At 51.9% G+C, this 18,225-nt stretch overlaps 1 protein-coding gene across 1 annotated transcript in view; it reads right to left on the bottom strand.

The window, feature by feature from the left end:
- CACNA1C (calcium voltage-gated channel subunit alpha1 C) overlaps positions 1-18,225 on the bottom strand; it is a 755,167-nt gene that overhangs the window by 254,835 nt on the left and 482,107 nt on the right. The window contains 2 exon segments of the mRNA XM_068141830.1: positions 4,406-4,602; positions 10,463-10,624. Of these exon segments, the coding sequence (XP_067997931.1) occupies positions 4,406-4,602; positions 10,463-10,624 (359 nt within the window).

Here is an 18,225-nt window from a genome sequence, read left to right as displayed (position 1 = left end):
CCAACACCATCTAATCAACTAAACCATGGCACCAAGTGCCTCATCCAGGCACTTAAACACCTCCAGTGATGGTGACTCCACCACCTCCCTGGGCAGCACATTCCAATGGCCAATCTCTCTCTCTGTAAAGTATTTCTTCCTCACCTCCAGCCTAAACCTCCCCTGGCACAGCTTGAGACTGTGACCTCTTATTCTGGTGCTGGGTGCCTGGGAGAAGAGACCAACCCCCCCCTGGCTACAACCTCTCTTCAGGGAGTTGTAGACAGCAAGAAGGTCTCCCCTGAGCCTCCTCTTCTCCAGGCTAAGCAACCCCAGCTCCCTCAGCCTCTCCTCACAGGGCTGTGCTCCAGACCCCTCCCCAGCTTTGTTGCCCTTCTCTGGACACCTTCCAGCATCTCAACGTCTTTTTGAGGGATGTTCTCCTGCCCCTCTACTCTGCCCTGGTAAGGCCACACCTGGAGTACTGTGTTCAGTCCTGGGCTCTCCAGTTCAAAATAGACAGGGGATTACTAGAAAGAGTCCAACAGAGTGCCACAAAAATGATCAGGAGCATCTCTCTTGCGAGAGGAGACTGAAAGACCTGGGGCTTTGTAAGCTGGAGAAGACTGAAGAGGGGACCTTCTAAATGCATACAAACATCTAAAGGGTGGAGGTCATGAGGATGGGGTTGTGCTCTTTTCAATGTTGGCTAGTGGTAAGACAAGGGACAATGAGTACTAGAACACAGGAGGTTTCACTTGAGCTTAAGGAGAAGCTTCTTTACTGTGAGGGTGATGGAGACCTGGAGCAGGCTGCCCAGGGAGGTTGTGGAGTCTCCTTCTCTGGAGCCTTTCAAACTCCACCTGAATGCATTCCTGTGCAACCTGAGCCAGGCACACCTCTGTTAGCAGAGGGGCTCTCTGGAGGTGCCTTCCAGCCCCTACCATTCTGTGATTCTGTGTATCTTGTGGATAGCTTTCAGAGGATGAAATGCTGCACACCACCAAGGCTGTTTTCATGGTCATTTCTGATACCTGTTAGTCTCTTCTGTTTTCCCTGAACTGCCTGTACATCCTCTCAATCACACAAAGACTGGAGGAAGGGGAGCTAAATGTGATGAACAGACAAACATGTTACAGACAGCTACAGTGGAGCCACAGGTCCTTTTCTGAGCTCTGTTTCTAATGATTGTATTAATCTCCATTCTCTTTTCAAATGAAGGCACTATTTGTGCTCTGAGACCCAGGCTTCCCTCGTGGTTTGATCTCTGCTCTTTATCTCAGGCATCAGAAAGAAGCAAGAGTCGCAATTCTAATCTAAATTTACAAGGATAAGGAGACAGCTGCTAACTGTTCCACACAGAGACTAATGCTGATAAGCTAACTCTTCCAAGGGAAACCTTGCAAAGTCTAACTCACTGTGGGTGGAAGGCAGCTATAGGCTCATGTCTAAGAGAGAAGCTGATATTGATTCACAGTGGAACCTGCCTCAGTCCAGCTTATCCTTTTGTGTGCTTTGGGTCTTCTTGAGCTGGTTCCATCCTTCATTGCAGCACATCCTACCACCCTTGAGAACCAGGCCGAGCCCAGAGAGTGGTGGTGAATGGTGCCACAGCCAGCTGGCAGCCAGGCACCAGTGGTGTGCCCCAGGGATCAGTGCTGGGCCCCATCCTCTTTAACATCTCTATTGATGATCTGGATGAGGGCATTGAGTCCATCAGCAGTAAATCTGCAGCTGACACCAAGCTGGGGGCAGGAGTTGATCTGCTGGAGGGTAGAGAGGCTCTGCAGGGGGACCTCGACAGGCTGGACAGATGGGCAGAGGCCAAGGGCAGGAGATTTAACACATCCAAGTGCCAGGTTCTGCACATTGGCCACAGCAACCCCAGGCAGTGCTACAGGCTGGGGTCAGAGTGGCTGAGAGCAGCCAGGCAGACAGGGACCTGGGGGTGCTGGTTGATGGTAGGCTGAACATGAGCCTGCAGTGTGCCCAGGCAGCCAAGAGGGCCAATGGCATCCTGGCCTGCATCAGGAAGAGTGTGGCCAGCAGGAGCAGGGAGGTCATTCTGCCCCTGTACACTGCACTGGTTAGGCCACACCTCGAGTCCTGTGTCCAGTTCTGGGCCCCTCAGTTTAGGAAGGAGGTTGACTTGCTGGAACGAATCCAGAGAAGGGCAACAAAGTTGGGGAGGGGTTTGGAGCACAGCCCTGTGAGGAGAGGCTGAGGGAGCTGAGATTGCTCAGCCTGGAGAAGAGGAGACTCAGGGGTGACCTTATCACTCTCTACAACTACCTGAAGGGAGGTTGTAGACAGGCAGAGGTTGGTCTCTTCTCCCAGGCAGCCAGTACCAGAACAAGAGGACACAGTCTCAGGCTGTGCCAGGGGAGGTTCAGGTTGGATGTTAGGAAGAAGTTCTATACATAGAGAGAGTGATTGCCCATTGGAATGGGCTGCCTGGGGAGGTGGTGGAGTCACCATCCCTGGAGGTGTTCAGGAGGAGACTTGATGGGGTGCTTGGTGCCATGGGTTAGTTGTTTAGGTGGTGTTGGATTGGTTGATGGGTTGGATGCGATGATCTTGAAGGTCTCTTCCAACCTGGTTTGGTTTATTCTAAATGAAGGTTATTCTAAAACCAGGTGTCACAGCATGCCAGTCTTCAAAGCCAGTCAGAGTCTGGGTTAGCTTTACACAGATGGGACTGAGCTGTAAGTGAATGAATTCCTGGACCATAATGTATTGCTGCAAGAGTGATGAGGAGCTGAATCAAGAAAGGCGTTCACAACTGGCTTACAGATGAAGGCTAGAGCTGATTTTAACTCCTACAGTATAATTATATTGCTACTGAATTTGCCAACACATTAGGAATTACAAGGTAGACTCTGAAGCTGTTGGAGAGCAGTGAAGGGGAAAAAGACCTGGGGGTCCTGGTGGATGGAAGGTTGACCATGAGCCAGCAATGTGCTCTGGTGGCCATGAAAACCAAAGACCATTAAAACCAATTCTGGGTGGACTAGAAGGGGTTTGATTAATAGGTCAGAAAGGTTCTCTTCCCCCTTCACTCTGCCCTGCTGAGGCCACATCTGGAATATTGTGTCCAGTTCTGGGCCCCTCAGTTCAAGAAGGACCTCAGGGAACTACTTGAGAGAGTCCAGCACAGAGCCACAAAGATGATGAAGGCAGTGGAACATCTTCCTCATGAGGAGAGCCTGAGGGAGCTGAGGGCTCTGTAGCTTGGAGAAGAGGAGACTAAGGGCTGCCCTCATTGATGTTTATAAAGCTGTGCAGGGTGAGTGCCCAGAGGCTGGAGCCAGGCTCTGCTGGGGGATGCCCAATGCCAGCACAAGAGGCAGTGGTGGAAGCTGAGGCAGAGGAAGTTCCATGGAAACAGGAGGAAAAACTTTTCCCTGTGAGGATGACAGAGCCCTGGCACAGGCTGCCCAGGGGAGTTGTGGAGTCTCCCTCTCTGGAGATATTCAAGAGCTGCCTGGCTGTGTTCCTGTGTGACCTGCTCTAGGTGCTCCTGCTCTGGCAGGGGGGTTGGACTGGATGAGCTTTGGAGGTCCCTTCCAGCCCCTGGCATTCTGTGACTCTGTGAAATTTCTGGAATGATGGCAAAGGGCAAGATGAGACCACACTGAGATTAGAGAGGATAATATGTTTTAACTAAACATATAACCATGATCAATACCACTATCAAGGTTAAAGACAGAATCAGGAGCAGTGCTGGCATGGAAAGGGGTTTGAGAGGCCTGTCCTCTAAAACCATCAGGAGCAGTGCTGGCATGGAAAGGGTTTGAGAAGCCTGTCCTGTAAAACCATCAGGAGCAGTGCTGGCATGGAAAGGGTTTGAGAAGCCTGTCCTGTAAAACCATCAGGAGCAGTGCTGGCTTGGAAAGGGTTTGAGAAGCCTGTCCTCTAAAGCCATCAGGAGCAGTGCTGGCATGGAAAGGGTTTGAGAAGCCTGTCCTCTAAAACCATCAGGAGCAGTGCTGGCATGGAAAGGGTTTGAGAAGCCTGTCCTCTAAGACCTAAGAGCTGCTCAGCGTAGTCCCTCTGTGACATGAATGCCAAGGGTAGAGCACACAGCTGAGGGTCACTAATGCCTCTCCATCAGCACTCTGTGGCTGTACAGAGCTATTTCCCTCCTACAGACAGGCTCTGAAGGTCCACTGCAACCCTGCAAACCGCTAAGCCACGTGCCCCCTTCCCACGTTAACGTATCAATGGCAATTCAACTGTTCCACTTGATCCAACCAGACAAACCCTCCCCTTTTGCCCACTTATGTTCTGAGTTAATGAAAGCTTCATGCCAGCAAGCATGCCATCATTAGAGAGAGCAAGCAGGAGAGCTCCAGCCCTGAAGCTTCAGCGTGGCCCCAGCAGGCGAGCGGGCAGGCTGCCAGCGCCGGCATTTTCGGATACGTACCCAGTAGAGCACGTCGGTCCAGCCCTCCATGGTGATGCACTGGAACACAGTCAGCATGGCAAAAGCAAAGTTGTCAAAGTTGGTGATGCCATGCTTGGGGCCCTCCCAGCCGGCCTTGCACTCCGTGCCGTTCTGGCACTGCCGGCCGTGCGCGGACTGCGGGGCGCAGGGCGACGGATCGTCCTCCGCCGGCGTGTCTTGAAGGAGAGGAGGGAGAAAAAAGGAGGTGAGGAGATGTGGCAGCCTTAAGCTATGCCTTCAACATTTTGTTAGAGATTTGGAGCAGAAAAGTAGAAGAATGCATAGTAATCACTGTTGGGGGTGACAGAGAAAACAGAGACAATTCTAAACAGCTTCGTCAGAGAGGTATCTGCCATGAGACTGCTGGGACCAAAACGTTTCTGGAGGCTTCTCTGCTCACTTCTCTGCTCTGGAGAGGATACTCACCCTGCTTCTGCTTGACCTTGGCTGCATTCTTTTGGTGAAGTCTAACAGCTACTTTTTCTCTGCTCCTTTCACCCTTGTGGACAGGGGATGGGGAGGTAGAGAGGCAGCTTCCCTGGGTGATGAGGGGGGCAGAGGGACAGCTTCCCTGGGTGATGAGGGGGGCAGAGAGGCAGCTTCCCTGGGTGATGAGGAAGGCAGAGGGACAGCTTCCCTGGGTGATGAGGGGGGCAGAGAGGCAGCTTCCCTGGGTGATGAGGGGGGCAGAGGGACAGCTTCCCTGGGTGATGAGGGGGGCAGAGGCACAGCTTCCCTGGGTGATGAGGGGGGCAGAGAGGCAGCTTCCCTGGGTGATGAGGGGGGCAGAGGGACAGCTTCCCTGGGTGATGAGGGAGGCAGAGGCACAGCTTCCCTGGGTGATGAGGGAGGCAGAGGGACAGCTTCCCTGGGTGATGAGGGGGGGCAGAGGGACAGCTTCCCTGGGTGATGAGAGGGGCAGAGGGACAGCTTCCCTGGGTGATGAGGGGGGCAGAGAGGCAGCTTCCCTGGGTGATGAGGGGGGCAGAGGGACAGCTTCCCTGGGTGATGAGGGGGGCAGAGGGACAGCTCCCCTGGGTGATGAGGGGGGCAGAGGGACAGCTCCCCTGGGTGATGAGGGGGGCAGAGGGACAGCTTCCCTGGGTGATGAGGGGGGCAGAGGCACAGCTTCCCTGGGTGATGAGGGGGGCAGAGGCACAGCTTCCCTGGGTGATGAGTGGGGCAGAGGGACAGCTTCCCTGGGTGATGAGGGGGGCAGAGGCACAGCTTCCCTGGGTGATGAGGGGGGCAGAGGCACAGCTTCCCTGGTCTTCTTGACCGGGGGGATCTTGTGTTGTTTGTTAACTGCAAGTCCCTGTAACTATGGTAAATCCTGGACACTTTGTACATATTCCTTGCAGTCCATTGCAGATTGTGGTTTTGCCTGCAAATACAGCTCCCATTTGCTTCCAGCTGAGCTGGCCTGGCAAAGATAATGTTGGGGGGAAATTTCAACCCACCACAGGAGCACTGATGGCTGCTTTAAACAAAGAGCTTGCAGTGAACCTGACAGTTTTTTCTAGGGATGCTCTCATGGTTAGGCTGCCAATGGGATTATTTAGACCTTATCATTGCTTTCCTTTTCACATCCAATGGTAATTTATTGACATTCTATTACTGTCTGTTCAAGATCCATGCAGGCTTTTCCTAGGCACAGCCAAAAAATACCACAGGCTTATGCCTTTAAGAACCCAGGAGTGGAAGCCTCCAGAGACAGGATGGGTCCAGGGGGTGGACAGGAAATTGCAATCCTTTGGTATTTCATTCCCAGAATGTCTTGCACCTTTCCCTAGAAAAAGGGAGGGCACAGTTGATTCGTTCTCATTTCTTCCCTCTCTTCTCCCTGGATGCAGTGATCTACCTTAGCTGGTATGGGCAGAGGGTGGTCTTGCCTGCTGCCTTCAAGACCAGACCAGGCTTGCCTGCAGCCTCCAAGACCAGACCAGGCTTGCCTGCTGCCTTCAAGACCAGACCAGGCTTGCCTGCAGCCTTCAAGACCAGACCAGGCTTGTCTGCAGCCTTCAAGACCAGAGCAGTCTTGCCTGCTGCCTTCAAGACCAGACCAGGCTTGTCTGCAGCCTTCAAGACCAGAGCAGTCTTGCCTGCTGCCTTCAAGACCAGACCAGGCTTGTCTGCAGCCTTCAAGATCAGATCAGGCTTGCCTGCTGCCTTCAAGACCAGAGCAGTCTTGCCTGCAGCCTTCAAGACCAGACCAGGCTTGCCTGCTGCCTTCAAGACCAGACCAGGCTTGCCTGCTGCCTTCAAGACCAGAGCAGTCTTGCCTGCTGCCTTCAAGACCAGACCAGGCTTGTCTGCTGCCTTCAAGACCAGACCAGTCTTGCCTGCTGCCTTCAAGGCGAGACCAGGCTTGCCTGCAGCCTTCAAGATCAGACCAGGCTTGCCTGCAGCCTTCAAGACCAGACCAGGCTTGTCTGCTGCCTTCAAGACCAGACCAGGCTTGTCTGCTGCCTTCAAGACCAGACCAGGCTTGTCTGCTGCCTTCAAGACCAGACCAGGCTTGTCTGCTGCCTTCAAGACCAGACCAGTCTTTGTGGGCCTACTCTTTGGGGAAGAACAGATCTCTGGAAAAAAGGACCACTGGGGTTTATGGTAGACCCCAGGTGGGGTCTGAGGCTTTGGGTTTTGGTCTGATTTGGTGGTTTGGAGAAGGCTTTGGCTTGGGGGATTTTTGTGTATTTCCTCTGGCTTTGGCAGTGCTTTGCATTGTAGTTTGTAGTTATTCATAGCACCTTCCATTTAATCTTCCAATAATGTTCTGGATTTCTATCCCAATCCTGTGTGGGGCTCTCTTTGATTCCTTTGACACTAATGCTGGGTCCTGTTTTCCCCCACTGCCCTTTAACTGATGACAGACATGGGAGAAAGTCTACCAATTGTAATGTGCAGAGGGAGGTTTGGTTGTGCTTCACTTCTTGTAAAAACAGTGGCCAAGCTGTCAAGTTGTACAGGCACAGCTGAAGTGCCTTTCAACTCGAGAGGGAACCTCTAGATCAACTCTCTTGGGTTAATCACAGGCTCACAGGATGTCAGGGGCTGGAAGGGACCCAAAGAGATCATTGAATCCAACCCCCCTGCCAGAGCAGGACCAGAGAATCCAGCACAGGTCACACAGGAACACATCCAGACAGGGATGGAAAGGCTCCAGAGAAGGAGACTCCACAACCTCTCTGGGCAGCCTGCTCCAGGGCTCTGGGACCCTTACAGTAAAGAAGTTCCCCCTTGTGTTGAGGTGGAACCTCCTGTGCTAATCTTGCAGCCCTGGCTGGCACTCTGCTGAAGGAGGCTGAATGCCTGCAGCAGACAGGCTCCAGTGCTCTGCAGACAGGTTGATCTGGTGCTGGGCCACTGCTAAACCACAGCAGAAAGTCTCTGGAGCTCTGCTCTTTTGGAGTTTAGAAGCTGTGTGGCATTTTATCAAGAGCCCAGTGACACTCCAGCTCTGCAAGGCTACTGCTTGATTCTCCACCCCCTAACTCTGTACAGGTGTTTCTACAGAGCTGAGAACCCCCAAACCACACCTGCTCAAAACGCTCTGGTGTATGAAAAATGCTCCAGAGACCACTTCTGTAAGGACAAAAACTCCCACAATAGGATTGTTGGGTTCTGTTTAATTTCTAGATATCCACGTTGCAGAGCTCAGTGCTACATTGATAATAGAAGCAGATATGGCTGGGGGGGAGCAGGTCATTATGTTTGTTTCTCATCTTACATGGTGTGTGTCCCCCCTCAAAAAAGGTAATTTTCTGAAGGTTATGATCACATTCTGATCATTAAAGCATGCCAGAGACAGTGTGGTGGTTTGAGCCTTAACTGGGAGTTAAGAGCTCAGATGGGGGTAAGGCTGAGAATCCCTTCCCTGCTCCCTCCTCCTCCCTCTCAACAGAGAGGGAAAAGAAAGGGAAGGGAAGGAGCAAATCCACCAAGCAATAATTTTGAGATGTCCTGGAAGTAGAGAGGTGAAGAGCTGTCTTTAAACAATATCTGTATAACACTAACAGGTAAGGTTCACAAGGGCAAGGGACAAGGATGGATGGGAGGAAAAAAAACACCCCAGGAATACAAACCCAGTCTCTGTGAAGAGGCACAGAGGCAGCAGGGAGAAGGATCAGGCCTGACCATGGGGCAGAGGAGCAGGAAGGCAGCTGCAGTAGCTCTCATCCAGGGGAGGCAGGAGCCAAAGGGAGCTAATGGCTGCAGTGTCCTTCCTTTTATACCCTAGCTGGACAGGGAGGGGGAGTGGAACAGACTCAGCTTCCCAGGGGGAAAATGCCCTGCAGGGAGGGCAAAGCACCTGCAAGCCCTCCCCACCCTGCTTCCACGGCGGGCCTTAACCCATCACAGCCAGCAATACTAGAACTGGATTCTGTAATGGAGATGATTCCAGGCAGTATGGAGGAAGACAGACAGACTTCAAAGATGCATACCAGGCTGACAACTCCTTACACTCCTACCACAACTTCCAGCAAATGAAACCTGCTGCTGGTATAAAAGCAGAGGACACAGAACTTCTGAAACCATTTCCTGCTGCTGGAATATTTTCTGGCTTCTGAGCTGAGCTGGGTCCTAGACTTTGGCACTCACCACCACATGGGAAATCACTCCTTTCAAGTTCAATAGACCCAGTGCAGAAGAGCAGATGGTTAGATGACTGACAGTGCCACTGCATTCCTTTGAATTTTGAATATTTATTTATGTAAATATTGTGAAAGGTCTTTCCCGGTGGATTTGGTGCAAGAAGTTTCTCCCCGGTAACAGAACTTTGCTTTCTTCTTGGCTGCACTTCTAATCACAGGCACAGCCTGTGATTAAAACAGGGTGCTTGGGCCTCAGTTAGCTATTCCCTTTCCATGGTGTTTGTTTCAACGAAGATGCATTTGTGTAGAAGACTACTAATAAAGCACAAGCTGTGGATTTCCACGAGCCACAGATTCACAGAACGCAGGGTTGGAAGGGACCTCAAGGATCATCCAAGCCCAGCCTTTCAGGGCAAGAATGCAGTTTAAAGGAGCTGGTTCAGCACCCTTGAAATGTAGAGGAATCCACCAGCCCAATCTGCTAGTGGTGAGTTCATCACTACCTTAGTGCTGTCTGAGCCTCTGGGAAACTTGTTCAAGAGCTCAGGCTGGCCCACGGTGCCACAGGTCCACATTAAAAAGTCCACCACTGTGTTCAGCAGGTACTGACTTTGCAGACAGGCCAGCAACTGAGTGCCCAGGATGAGCAAGCTCAACTCTCACCATTACAGACAGTCTCTGTACACCAAAGGTGATTCATAGCCAAGCAGCAGCACAGAGGAATCACCGCCGTGAAACCCCAAACAGGTGCACGGCAGGGAGCAACAGCCCCATGTCTCCTGCATCAGTACACTGCATCAGGAACAGTGTGGCCAGCAGGAGCTGGGAGGTCATTCTGCCCTGTGCTCAGCACTGCTCAGGCCACACCTTGAGTCCTGTGTCCACTTCTGGGCCCCTCAGTTCAAGAAGGACATTGAGACTCTTGAAGGTGCTCAGCGAAGGGCAACAAGGCTGGGGAGAGGCCTTGAGCACAGCCCTGTGAGGAGAGGCTGAGGGAGCTGGGGTTGCTTAGCCTGGAGAAGAGGAGGCTCAGGGGAGACCTTCTTGCTCTCTCCAACTCCCTGAAGGGAGGTTGTAGCCAGGTGGGGGTTGGTCTCTTCTCCCAGGCAAGCAGCACCAGAACAAGAGGACACAGTCTCAGGCTGTGCCAGGGGAGGTTCAGGCTGGAGGTGAGGAGAAAGTTCTTCCCAGAAAGAGAGATTGGCCATTGGAGTGTGCTGCCCAGGGAGGTGGTGGAGTCACCATCACTGGAGGTGCTCAAAAAGGGATTTGATGTGGCACTGGGAGCCATGGTTTAGCTGTCAGGAGGTGTTGGGTGACAGGTTGGACTCTGAGGTCTTTTCCAACCTTGTTGATTCTGTGATTCTGTAACTGCTCCACTGTGAATGGGCAAAGCCTCCCTCAGAAAACCTTTTTCTGTATGATACAATGTTCCCCTTACCTATCAGTCCCCCTTGCACATGGTAGCAGGTCTTATGCATCTTCCCCATGAATAACTCCAGTCCAATGATGGCATAGATGATAATGACAAACAGCACCAGCAGGGCAATATGCAACAAAGGGACCATGGCCTTGATAATTGAATTTAAAACCACCTGGAGACCTGCAGAGAGAACAAAAGGAAGCACTTATCAGTGAGAGAACAAAGTTTAGAGAAGCCATCAACTGCACCATAATACACTGGTTTATTGCATTCATCCTCACCTGAACTCATCTGGATGATGTAAAGATGTACAGGTACAGATCGCCTCCCTCCAGAAGATGCACAGAATGGTTTGGGTTGTAAAGAACCTTAAAGATCATCTAGTTCTAAACTCCCTGCCATGGGCAGGGACACCTTCCATTAGAACAGGTTGCTCTAGGCTTCATCCAACCTGGACTTGGACACCTCCAGGGAGGGGGCATCCACAAGCTCCTTGGGCAACCTGTGCCAGTGTCTCACCATGCAAAGAATCCCTTCCTAATATCCAGTCAGTCTCAACCTGCCCTCAGCATCGCACAAATGAACCACCACAGCCTGGATCACAGGTTAAAGTTGAACAGGCATTGCCTTACCACCACCCTGGCAAGGGAACACATAACCTATCTTCCCTGTTCTTGAAAACCAGACATAAGGTCTTCCCCAGGCAGTTACTGAAGAGAGTTAAAGCATGGGCAGACAAAAGAACCACTGGAACCGAAGCAGGCCAAGAACAGTGAGCCATGCAAGAGGGTAAACACTGGGGTACCACAGAACTGCACCCCTGAGCATGGGGGGAAATGGCAGACTGAAGTCATGTCCCTACTCTGATTATAGATTCTTCCAGAGGCCGTTCTGGTCTCAGGCAGAGCCTGGGGACCACCAAACATATCCTGACTGAGTCTGAACTGAGGCGGAGTTAGAAGCAGCACTGCTGGTTTTGCCCCAGGACCTGGTGCTCACTCTGTAATCCAGGTTGTGCAGGTCCCTAGAGGAAGGTATGAGCAAAGCTGGCAGATGAGCTGGCCAAGCCACTCTCCATCATTTTTCATCAGTCCTGGCTCACTGGAGAGCTCCCAGAAGACTGGAAGCTGACCAACATGGTGCCCATCCACAAGCAGGGCCGGTTGGATGAGCCAGGGAATTCTAGGCCTGTCAGCCTGACCTCAGTGCCAGGCAAGATCATGGAACAGGTCATCCTGAGTGCAATCACACAGCACTTACAGGATGGCCAAGGGATCAGGCCCAGCCAGCATGGATTTAGGAAGGGCAGGTCCTGCCTGACCAACCTGATCTGCTTCCATGCCCAGGTGACTGCCTGGTGGATGTGGGGCAGGCTGTGGATGTGGTCTGCCTGGACTTCAGCAAGGCCTTTGACACCGTCCCCCATAGCAAACTGCTGGCCAAGCTGTCAGCTCATGGCTTGGACAGCAGCACTCTGAGCTGGGTTAGGAACTGGCTGGAGGCTGAGCCCAGAGAGTGGTGGTGAATGGTGCCACAGCCAGCTGGCAGCCAGGCACCAGTGGTGTGCCCCAGGGATCAGTGCTGGGCCCCATCCTCTTTAGTATCTTTATTGATGGGGATGAGGGCATTGAGTCAGTCATCAGTAAATCTGCTGATGACACCAAGCTGGGGGCAGGAGTTGATCTGCTGGAGGATGGAGAGGCTCTGCATAGGGACCTCGACAGGCTGGACAGATGGGCAGCGGCCAAGAGCAGGAGATTGAACACATCCAAGTGCCAGGTTCTGCACATTGGCCACAACAACCCCAGGCAGTGCTACAGGCTGGGGTCAGAGTGGCTGAGAGCAGCCAGGCAGAGAGGGACCTGGGGGTGCTGATCGATGGTAGGCTGAACATGAGCCTGCAGTGTGCCCAGGCAGCCAAGAGGGCCAATGGCATCCTGGCCTGCATCAGGAACAGTGTGGCCAGCAGGAGCAGGGAGGTCATTCTGCCCCTGTACACTGCACTGGTTAGGCCACACCTTGAGTCCGTTGTCCAGTTCTGGGCTCCTCAGTTTAGGAAGGAGGTTGAGATGCTGGAAGGTGTTCAGAGAAGGGCAACAAAGTTGATGAGGGGCTTGGAACACAGCCCTGTGAGGAGAGACTGCTCCAGTGCTCTGTGACCCTTACAGTCAAGTTCCCCCTTGTGTTGAGGTGGAACCTCCTGTGCTGCAGCTTCCATCCATTGCTCCTTGTGCTGTCCCAGGGTGCAGCTGAGCAGAGCCTGTCCCCTCCTTCCTGACCCCCAGCCCTCAGATATTGATAAACATTTATTAAATCCCCTCTCAGTCTTCTCTTTTCCAAGCTAAAAGGCCCCAGGGCTCTCAGCCTCTCCTCATAAGGATGATCTTTAAGGTCTCTTCCAGCCCAACCTGTCCTATGAATGAACATTCCTGAAGCTGCTGCACAGTTAGCAGCTCTAAACTGTTGCAGACTCTCTGAATCCTTGGTTGGCAGTGAATGTAAGCTTGCTAACTAGGAGATTCATCTGGATTTAAAGCCAGGCTGCCCTACCAGGATGCTGCAGAGCACAGGCAGCAATTCACTCAAACAGTCTTCAGCAGTTCATCTCTCCATCAAAGTTGGTTCATTCTCCTCAAGAAGCTCTTCCCTACTTAAGCTGGCTCCTGTAAATCTTCTGGTGGGGCATGTTCCCCCTGACTGTCTGAATGCCTGAATGTGCTTATGGTGCAAGCCTTGGATTTAAGAAGCACTGCTGAACATGAGCCTGCAGTGTGCCCAGGTGGCCAGGAAGGCCAAGGGCATCCTGGCCTGCATCAGGAACAGTGTGGCCAGCAGGAGCTGGGAGGTCATTCTGCCCCTGTACTCTGCATTGGTTAGGCCACACCTTGAGTCCTGTGTCCAGTTCTGCGCTCCTCAGTTTAGGAAAGATGTTGAGATGCTGGAAGGTGTCCAGAGAAAGGCAACAAAGCTGGGGAGGGGTCTGGAGCACAGCCCTGTGAGGAGAGGGGTTGCTTAGCCTGGAGAAGAGGAGACTCAGGGGTGACCTTCTTGCTGTCTACAACTCCCTGAAGGGAGGTTGTAGCCAGGTGGGGGTTGGTCTCTTCTGCCAGGCAAGCAGCACCAGAACAAGAGGACACAGTCTCAAGCTGTGCCAGGGGAGGTTTAGGCTGGATGTTAGGAAGAAGTTCTACACAGAGAGAGATTGGCCATTGGAATGGGCTGCCTGGGGAGGTGGTGGAGTCACCATCCCTGGAGGTGCTCAGGAGGAGACTTGATGGGGTGCTTGGTGCCATGGGTTAGTTGTTTAGGTGGGTTGGATTGGTTGATAGGTTGGATGTAATGATCTTGAAGGTCTCTTCCAACCTGGTCTATTCTATTCTATTCTATTCTATTCTATTCTATTCTATTCTATTCTATTCTATTCTATTCTATTCTATTCTATTCTATTCTATTCTATAGTATTATTACCTGGCTGCTCTTAGGGCAGGCTGGTAGAAGCTCTATGGTGAGCAAGCCAAGCATTTCCAGAATGGGCCAAGGCAGGTGACTTGTAGCGGAGTTTGCTAAACCATTGAGCAGCTGTAGCCTAAGATGCAGCTGGCTCCAGCTGCAGATTCCTGGGCCTCTGCTTCCTTCTTCTCATTTGTAAACACAGAATAACAAAGCCAGCCTCCTGAGCCTTTAGCAAGGATTTGCATTTACAAAGCTTTTAAAGCTCTTCTCGCTGGTGGCAGTGATGGCAACCACCGACAGGGGCAAATCGTTAAGGTATTAGAGGCCTCCAGAACTCTTCTAGGCTGGGACTAGCCGGATCAGAACAATCAGCAGCTCATGATTTTGCAATGACTGAGAGGCAGAAGCCATTAATGTCTCTTGCAAACGCTGCCAGCTCCTCAGAAGAGCTGATCCTGGCTGGGGTTATTTTTGTCTGTTATTAAATGTGATTGATGAGTTGTTAAATGCCTGCCATACATCTGCCCAGAGACCTGGGGAGAACTGTTAACCTCTCAAATCTATCAGCTGAGATTTGCCATTTCCATTACTTTCTGAAAGCTAATTTAAATGCTTCCTCATAAGGATGACACCTCTTTTGACAAGCACTGTCACTCCAAGGCAATTCACAGCTAAGGCTCAAGCTTTGCATTTGCTCCCCTGCCACAGTGGAAGGCAGTAGGAGCAATCAAAGGTGACACCAGCAACCAGGCCAGCAAGATCATTCACTGCCTGCCAGCAACCCAAACCTGACTACTAGCAGCCTTCTAGTCAGAACATTTGTTCCAAGCATCTACAGACAGCTCAGGTAGCTCTTAATGGTTCATGCCACTACCCAAAGGGAGTGATATCACAGGATCAGAGGATGTTAGGGGTTGGAAAGGACCTCTGGAGATCTCCAGGGCCAACCCCCCTGCCAGAGCAGGAGCAGAGAATCCAGCACAGGTTACACAGGACCACATCCAGACAGGGCTGGAAAGGCTCCAGAGAAGGAGACTCCACAACCTCTCTGGGCAGCCTGCTCCAGGGCTCTGGGACTCTCTCACAGTGAAGAAGTTCTTCCTCATGTTGAGGTGGAACCTCCTGGGCTGGAGTTTCCATCCATTGCCCCTTGTCCTATCCCAGGGCACAAGTGAGCAGAGCCTGTCCCTGTCCCTTCCTTCCCGACCCCCAGCCCTCAGCTATTGATAGACATTGATCAGATCCCCTCTCAGTCTTCTCCTCTCCAGACTAAACAGCCCCAGGGCTCTCAGCCTCTCCTCTCCAGGCAGTGCTGCAGTCCCTTCAGCATCCTTGTAGCCCTCCCTTGGACTCTCTCCAGCAGATCCCTGTCCCTCTGGAACTGGGGAGCCCAGAGCTGGATGCAGTACTCAAGATGAGGTCTCACCAGGGCAGAGTGGAGGGAGAGGAGAACCTCCCTGGATCTGCTGGACACACTCCCCTGAATGCAGCCCAGGATCCCATTGGCCTTCTTGGGCACCAGAGCACATTGATGACCCATAAAGACCTTGTTGTCCATCAAGACTCCCAGGTCCTTCTCCACAGGGCTGCTCCCTAGCAGATCCCCTCCCAAGCTGTACTGCTGCAGTTTATTCTTCCTGCCCAGATGCAGGGACTCTGCACTTCACCTCGTTGTACCTCATCAGGTTCCTCTCTGCCCAACTCTCAGTCTGTCCAAGTCTCACTGAACAGCCTCACAGCCTTCAGGTGTCTCAGCCAAGCCTCCCAGGTTTGTATCAGCAACAAACTTGCTGAGCAGACTCTGTCTGTCTGTCTGTCCCATCATCAACATCACTGATAAAGATTGATTCAGCATGAAACACTCTGGCTTTCACAAAGACATCCTTACATGAAGTACAACACTGACAGGATGAAAACTTATCCTATAGACACTGGGCTGCTCTTCCCTATCAGTTCCATCTAGGTTCTTACTCTGGATAAGCAATGTCTCAGGGGGAAAAAAAATATTGCTGTGATTATATGAGGCACTTCACCTTTTCACCCAGCTGCTCACACAGATACATACAGAAAATGAATTGCGATCCACATCAACATCACTGCAACACTTGGCAGCAGCCTCCCCCTCTGCTCCGCTCTGGTGCGACCCCACCTGGAGCTCTGTGTCCAGCTCTGGAGCCTCTAGTACAGGAAGGATCTGGAGGTGCTGGAAGGGGTCCAGAGAAGGACCATGAGGATGAGCAGAGGGCTGGAGCTGCTCTGTTATGGAGACAGACTGAGAGAGCTGAGACTGTTCAGTCTGGAGAAGAGAAGGCTCTGAGGAGACCTAATTGTGGCCTTCCAGTATCTGCAGGGGGCTACAAGAAAGCTGGGGAGAGACTTTTGAGGGTGTCAGGGAGTGACAGAACTGGGGAAAATGGAAAGAAAATAAGAAGTGGGTAGATTCAGATTGGATGTGAGGAAGAAGTTCTTCCCCATGAGGGTGGTGAGAGCCTGGCACAGGTTGCCCAGGGAAATGGTGGAAGCCTCATGCCTGGAGGTGTTTGCAGCCAGGCTGGATGTGGCTGTGAGCAACCTGCTGTAGTGTGAGGTGTCCCTGCCCATGGCAGGGGGTTGGAACTGCCTGATCCTTGAGGTCCCTTCCATCCCTGACAATTCTGTGATTCTAAGAGTGTAACATTCACCAGAGAGTTAAAACAACATCCCTCCTTCTCCCAAAGGGTGTGCAACCATACAGGAAAGGTCAAAGCCTACAGATGGTTATCAAACTGAGAAAGAAACCCACAAACCTTGTCAATTGAAATATTTGTAGCTTCAAATAAATGCACAGAGAAGCAAAGAGGGGCCTCCATTTTTAGGGGTTTTGGAAGCCTTTTTATTCCAAATCCTAGGCAAAAGTACAGGGTTAGGAGTTGTATTATCAGACCTTATGTAATCTACCCTTAATTGTTGTTATTGTTGTAATAGTCATCATTATATCACAGAATTCATAGTATCATAGTATCAGTCAGGGCTGGAAGGGACCTCAAGCATCATCCAGTTCCAACCCCCCTGCCATGACCAGTGATACTTTCCACTACATCAGGTTACCCAGAGCCACATCCAGCCTGGCCTTAAAAACATCCAGGGTTGAGGCTTCCACCACCACCCTGCTCTTGAAAAAGTACTGAGGGCAGACACAAAGGTGAGGACAAAGCTCTCTCATTTGCAATTGCAGCTTCATTATCATCCATGCCATGGAATGCTTGAGTGCACTACAGATGTCCAGAGAGGATAGCCTGAGCCAGTGCCCTTTGTATGAACCAAGTATTACAGAAGCACTACAGAATAAACCAGGTTGGAAAAGACCTTGGAGACCATGGAGTCCAACCTGTCACCCAACACCATCTCATCAACTAAACCATGGCACCAAGTGCCTCATCCAGGCTCTTCCTAAACACCTCCAGGGATGGTGACTCCACCACCTCCCCAGGCAGCACATCCCAATGGCCAATCTCTCCCGCTAGGAAGATTTCTTCCTCACCTCCAGCCTAAACCTGCCCTGGCACAGCTTGAGACTATGTCCTCTTGTTCTGATGCTGCTCACCTGGGAGAAGAGACCAACCCCCACCTAGCTGCAACCTCCCTTCAGAGTTGGAGAGAGCAAGAAGGTCTCCCCTGAGCCTCCTCTTCTCCAGGCTAAGCAACCCCAGCTCCCTCAGCCTCTCCTCACAGGGCTGTGCCCCAGACCCCTCCCCAGCTTTGTTGCCCTTCTCTGGACACCTTCCAGCATCTCAACATCTTTCCTAAACTGAGGAGCCCAGAACTGGACACAGGACTCAAGGTGTGGCCTAAGCAGTGCTGAGCACAGGGCACAAGGACTTCCCTGCTCCTGCTGGCCACACTGTTCCTGATGCAGGCCAGGATGCCCTTGGCCTTCTTGTCCACCTGGGCACACTGCTGGCTCCTGTTCAGCAGTGCTTCTTAAATCCAAGGCTTGCACCATAAGCACATTCAGGCATTCAGACAGTCAGGGGGAACATGCCCCACCAGAAGATTTACAGGAGCCAGCTTAAGTAGGGAAGAGCTTCTTGAGGAGAATGAACCAACTTTGATGGAGAGATGAACTGCTGAAGACTGTTTGAGTGAATTGCTGCCTGTGCTCTGCAGCATCCTGGTAGGGCAGCCTGGCTTTAAATCCAGATGAATCTCCTAGTTAGCAAGCTTACATTCACTGCCAACCAAGGATTCAGAGAGTCTCTAACAGTTTAGAACTGCTAACTGTGCAGCAACTTCAGGAATGTTCATTCATAGGATGGGCTGGGCTGGAAGAGACCTTAAAGATCATCCTT

This window comes from Melanerpes formicivorus, unplaced genomic scaffold, assembly GCF_026170545.1.
Source record: "Melanerpes formicivorus ecotype bairdi unplaced genomic scaffold, bMelFor1.0.p_v2 SCAF_8, whole genome shotgun sequence".
Taxonomy (NCBI): Eukaryota; Metazoa; Chordata; class Aves; order Piciformes; family Picidae; genus Melanerpes; species Melanerpes formicivorus.
The sequence above is the reverse complement of the archived record's forward strand: the minus strand, read 5'-3'. Positions and strand labels throughout refer to the sequence as shown.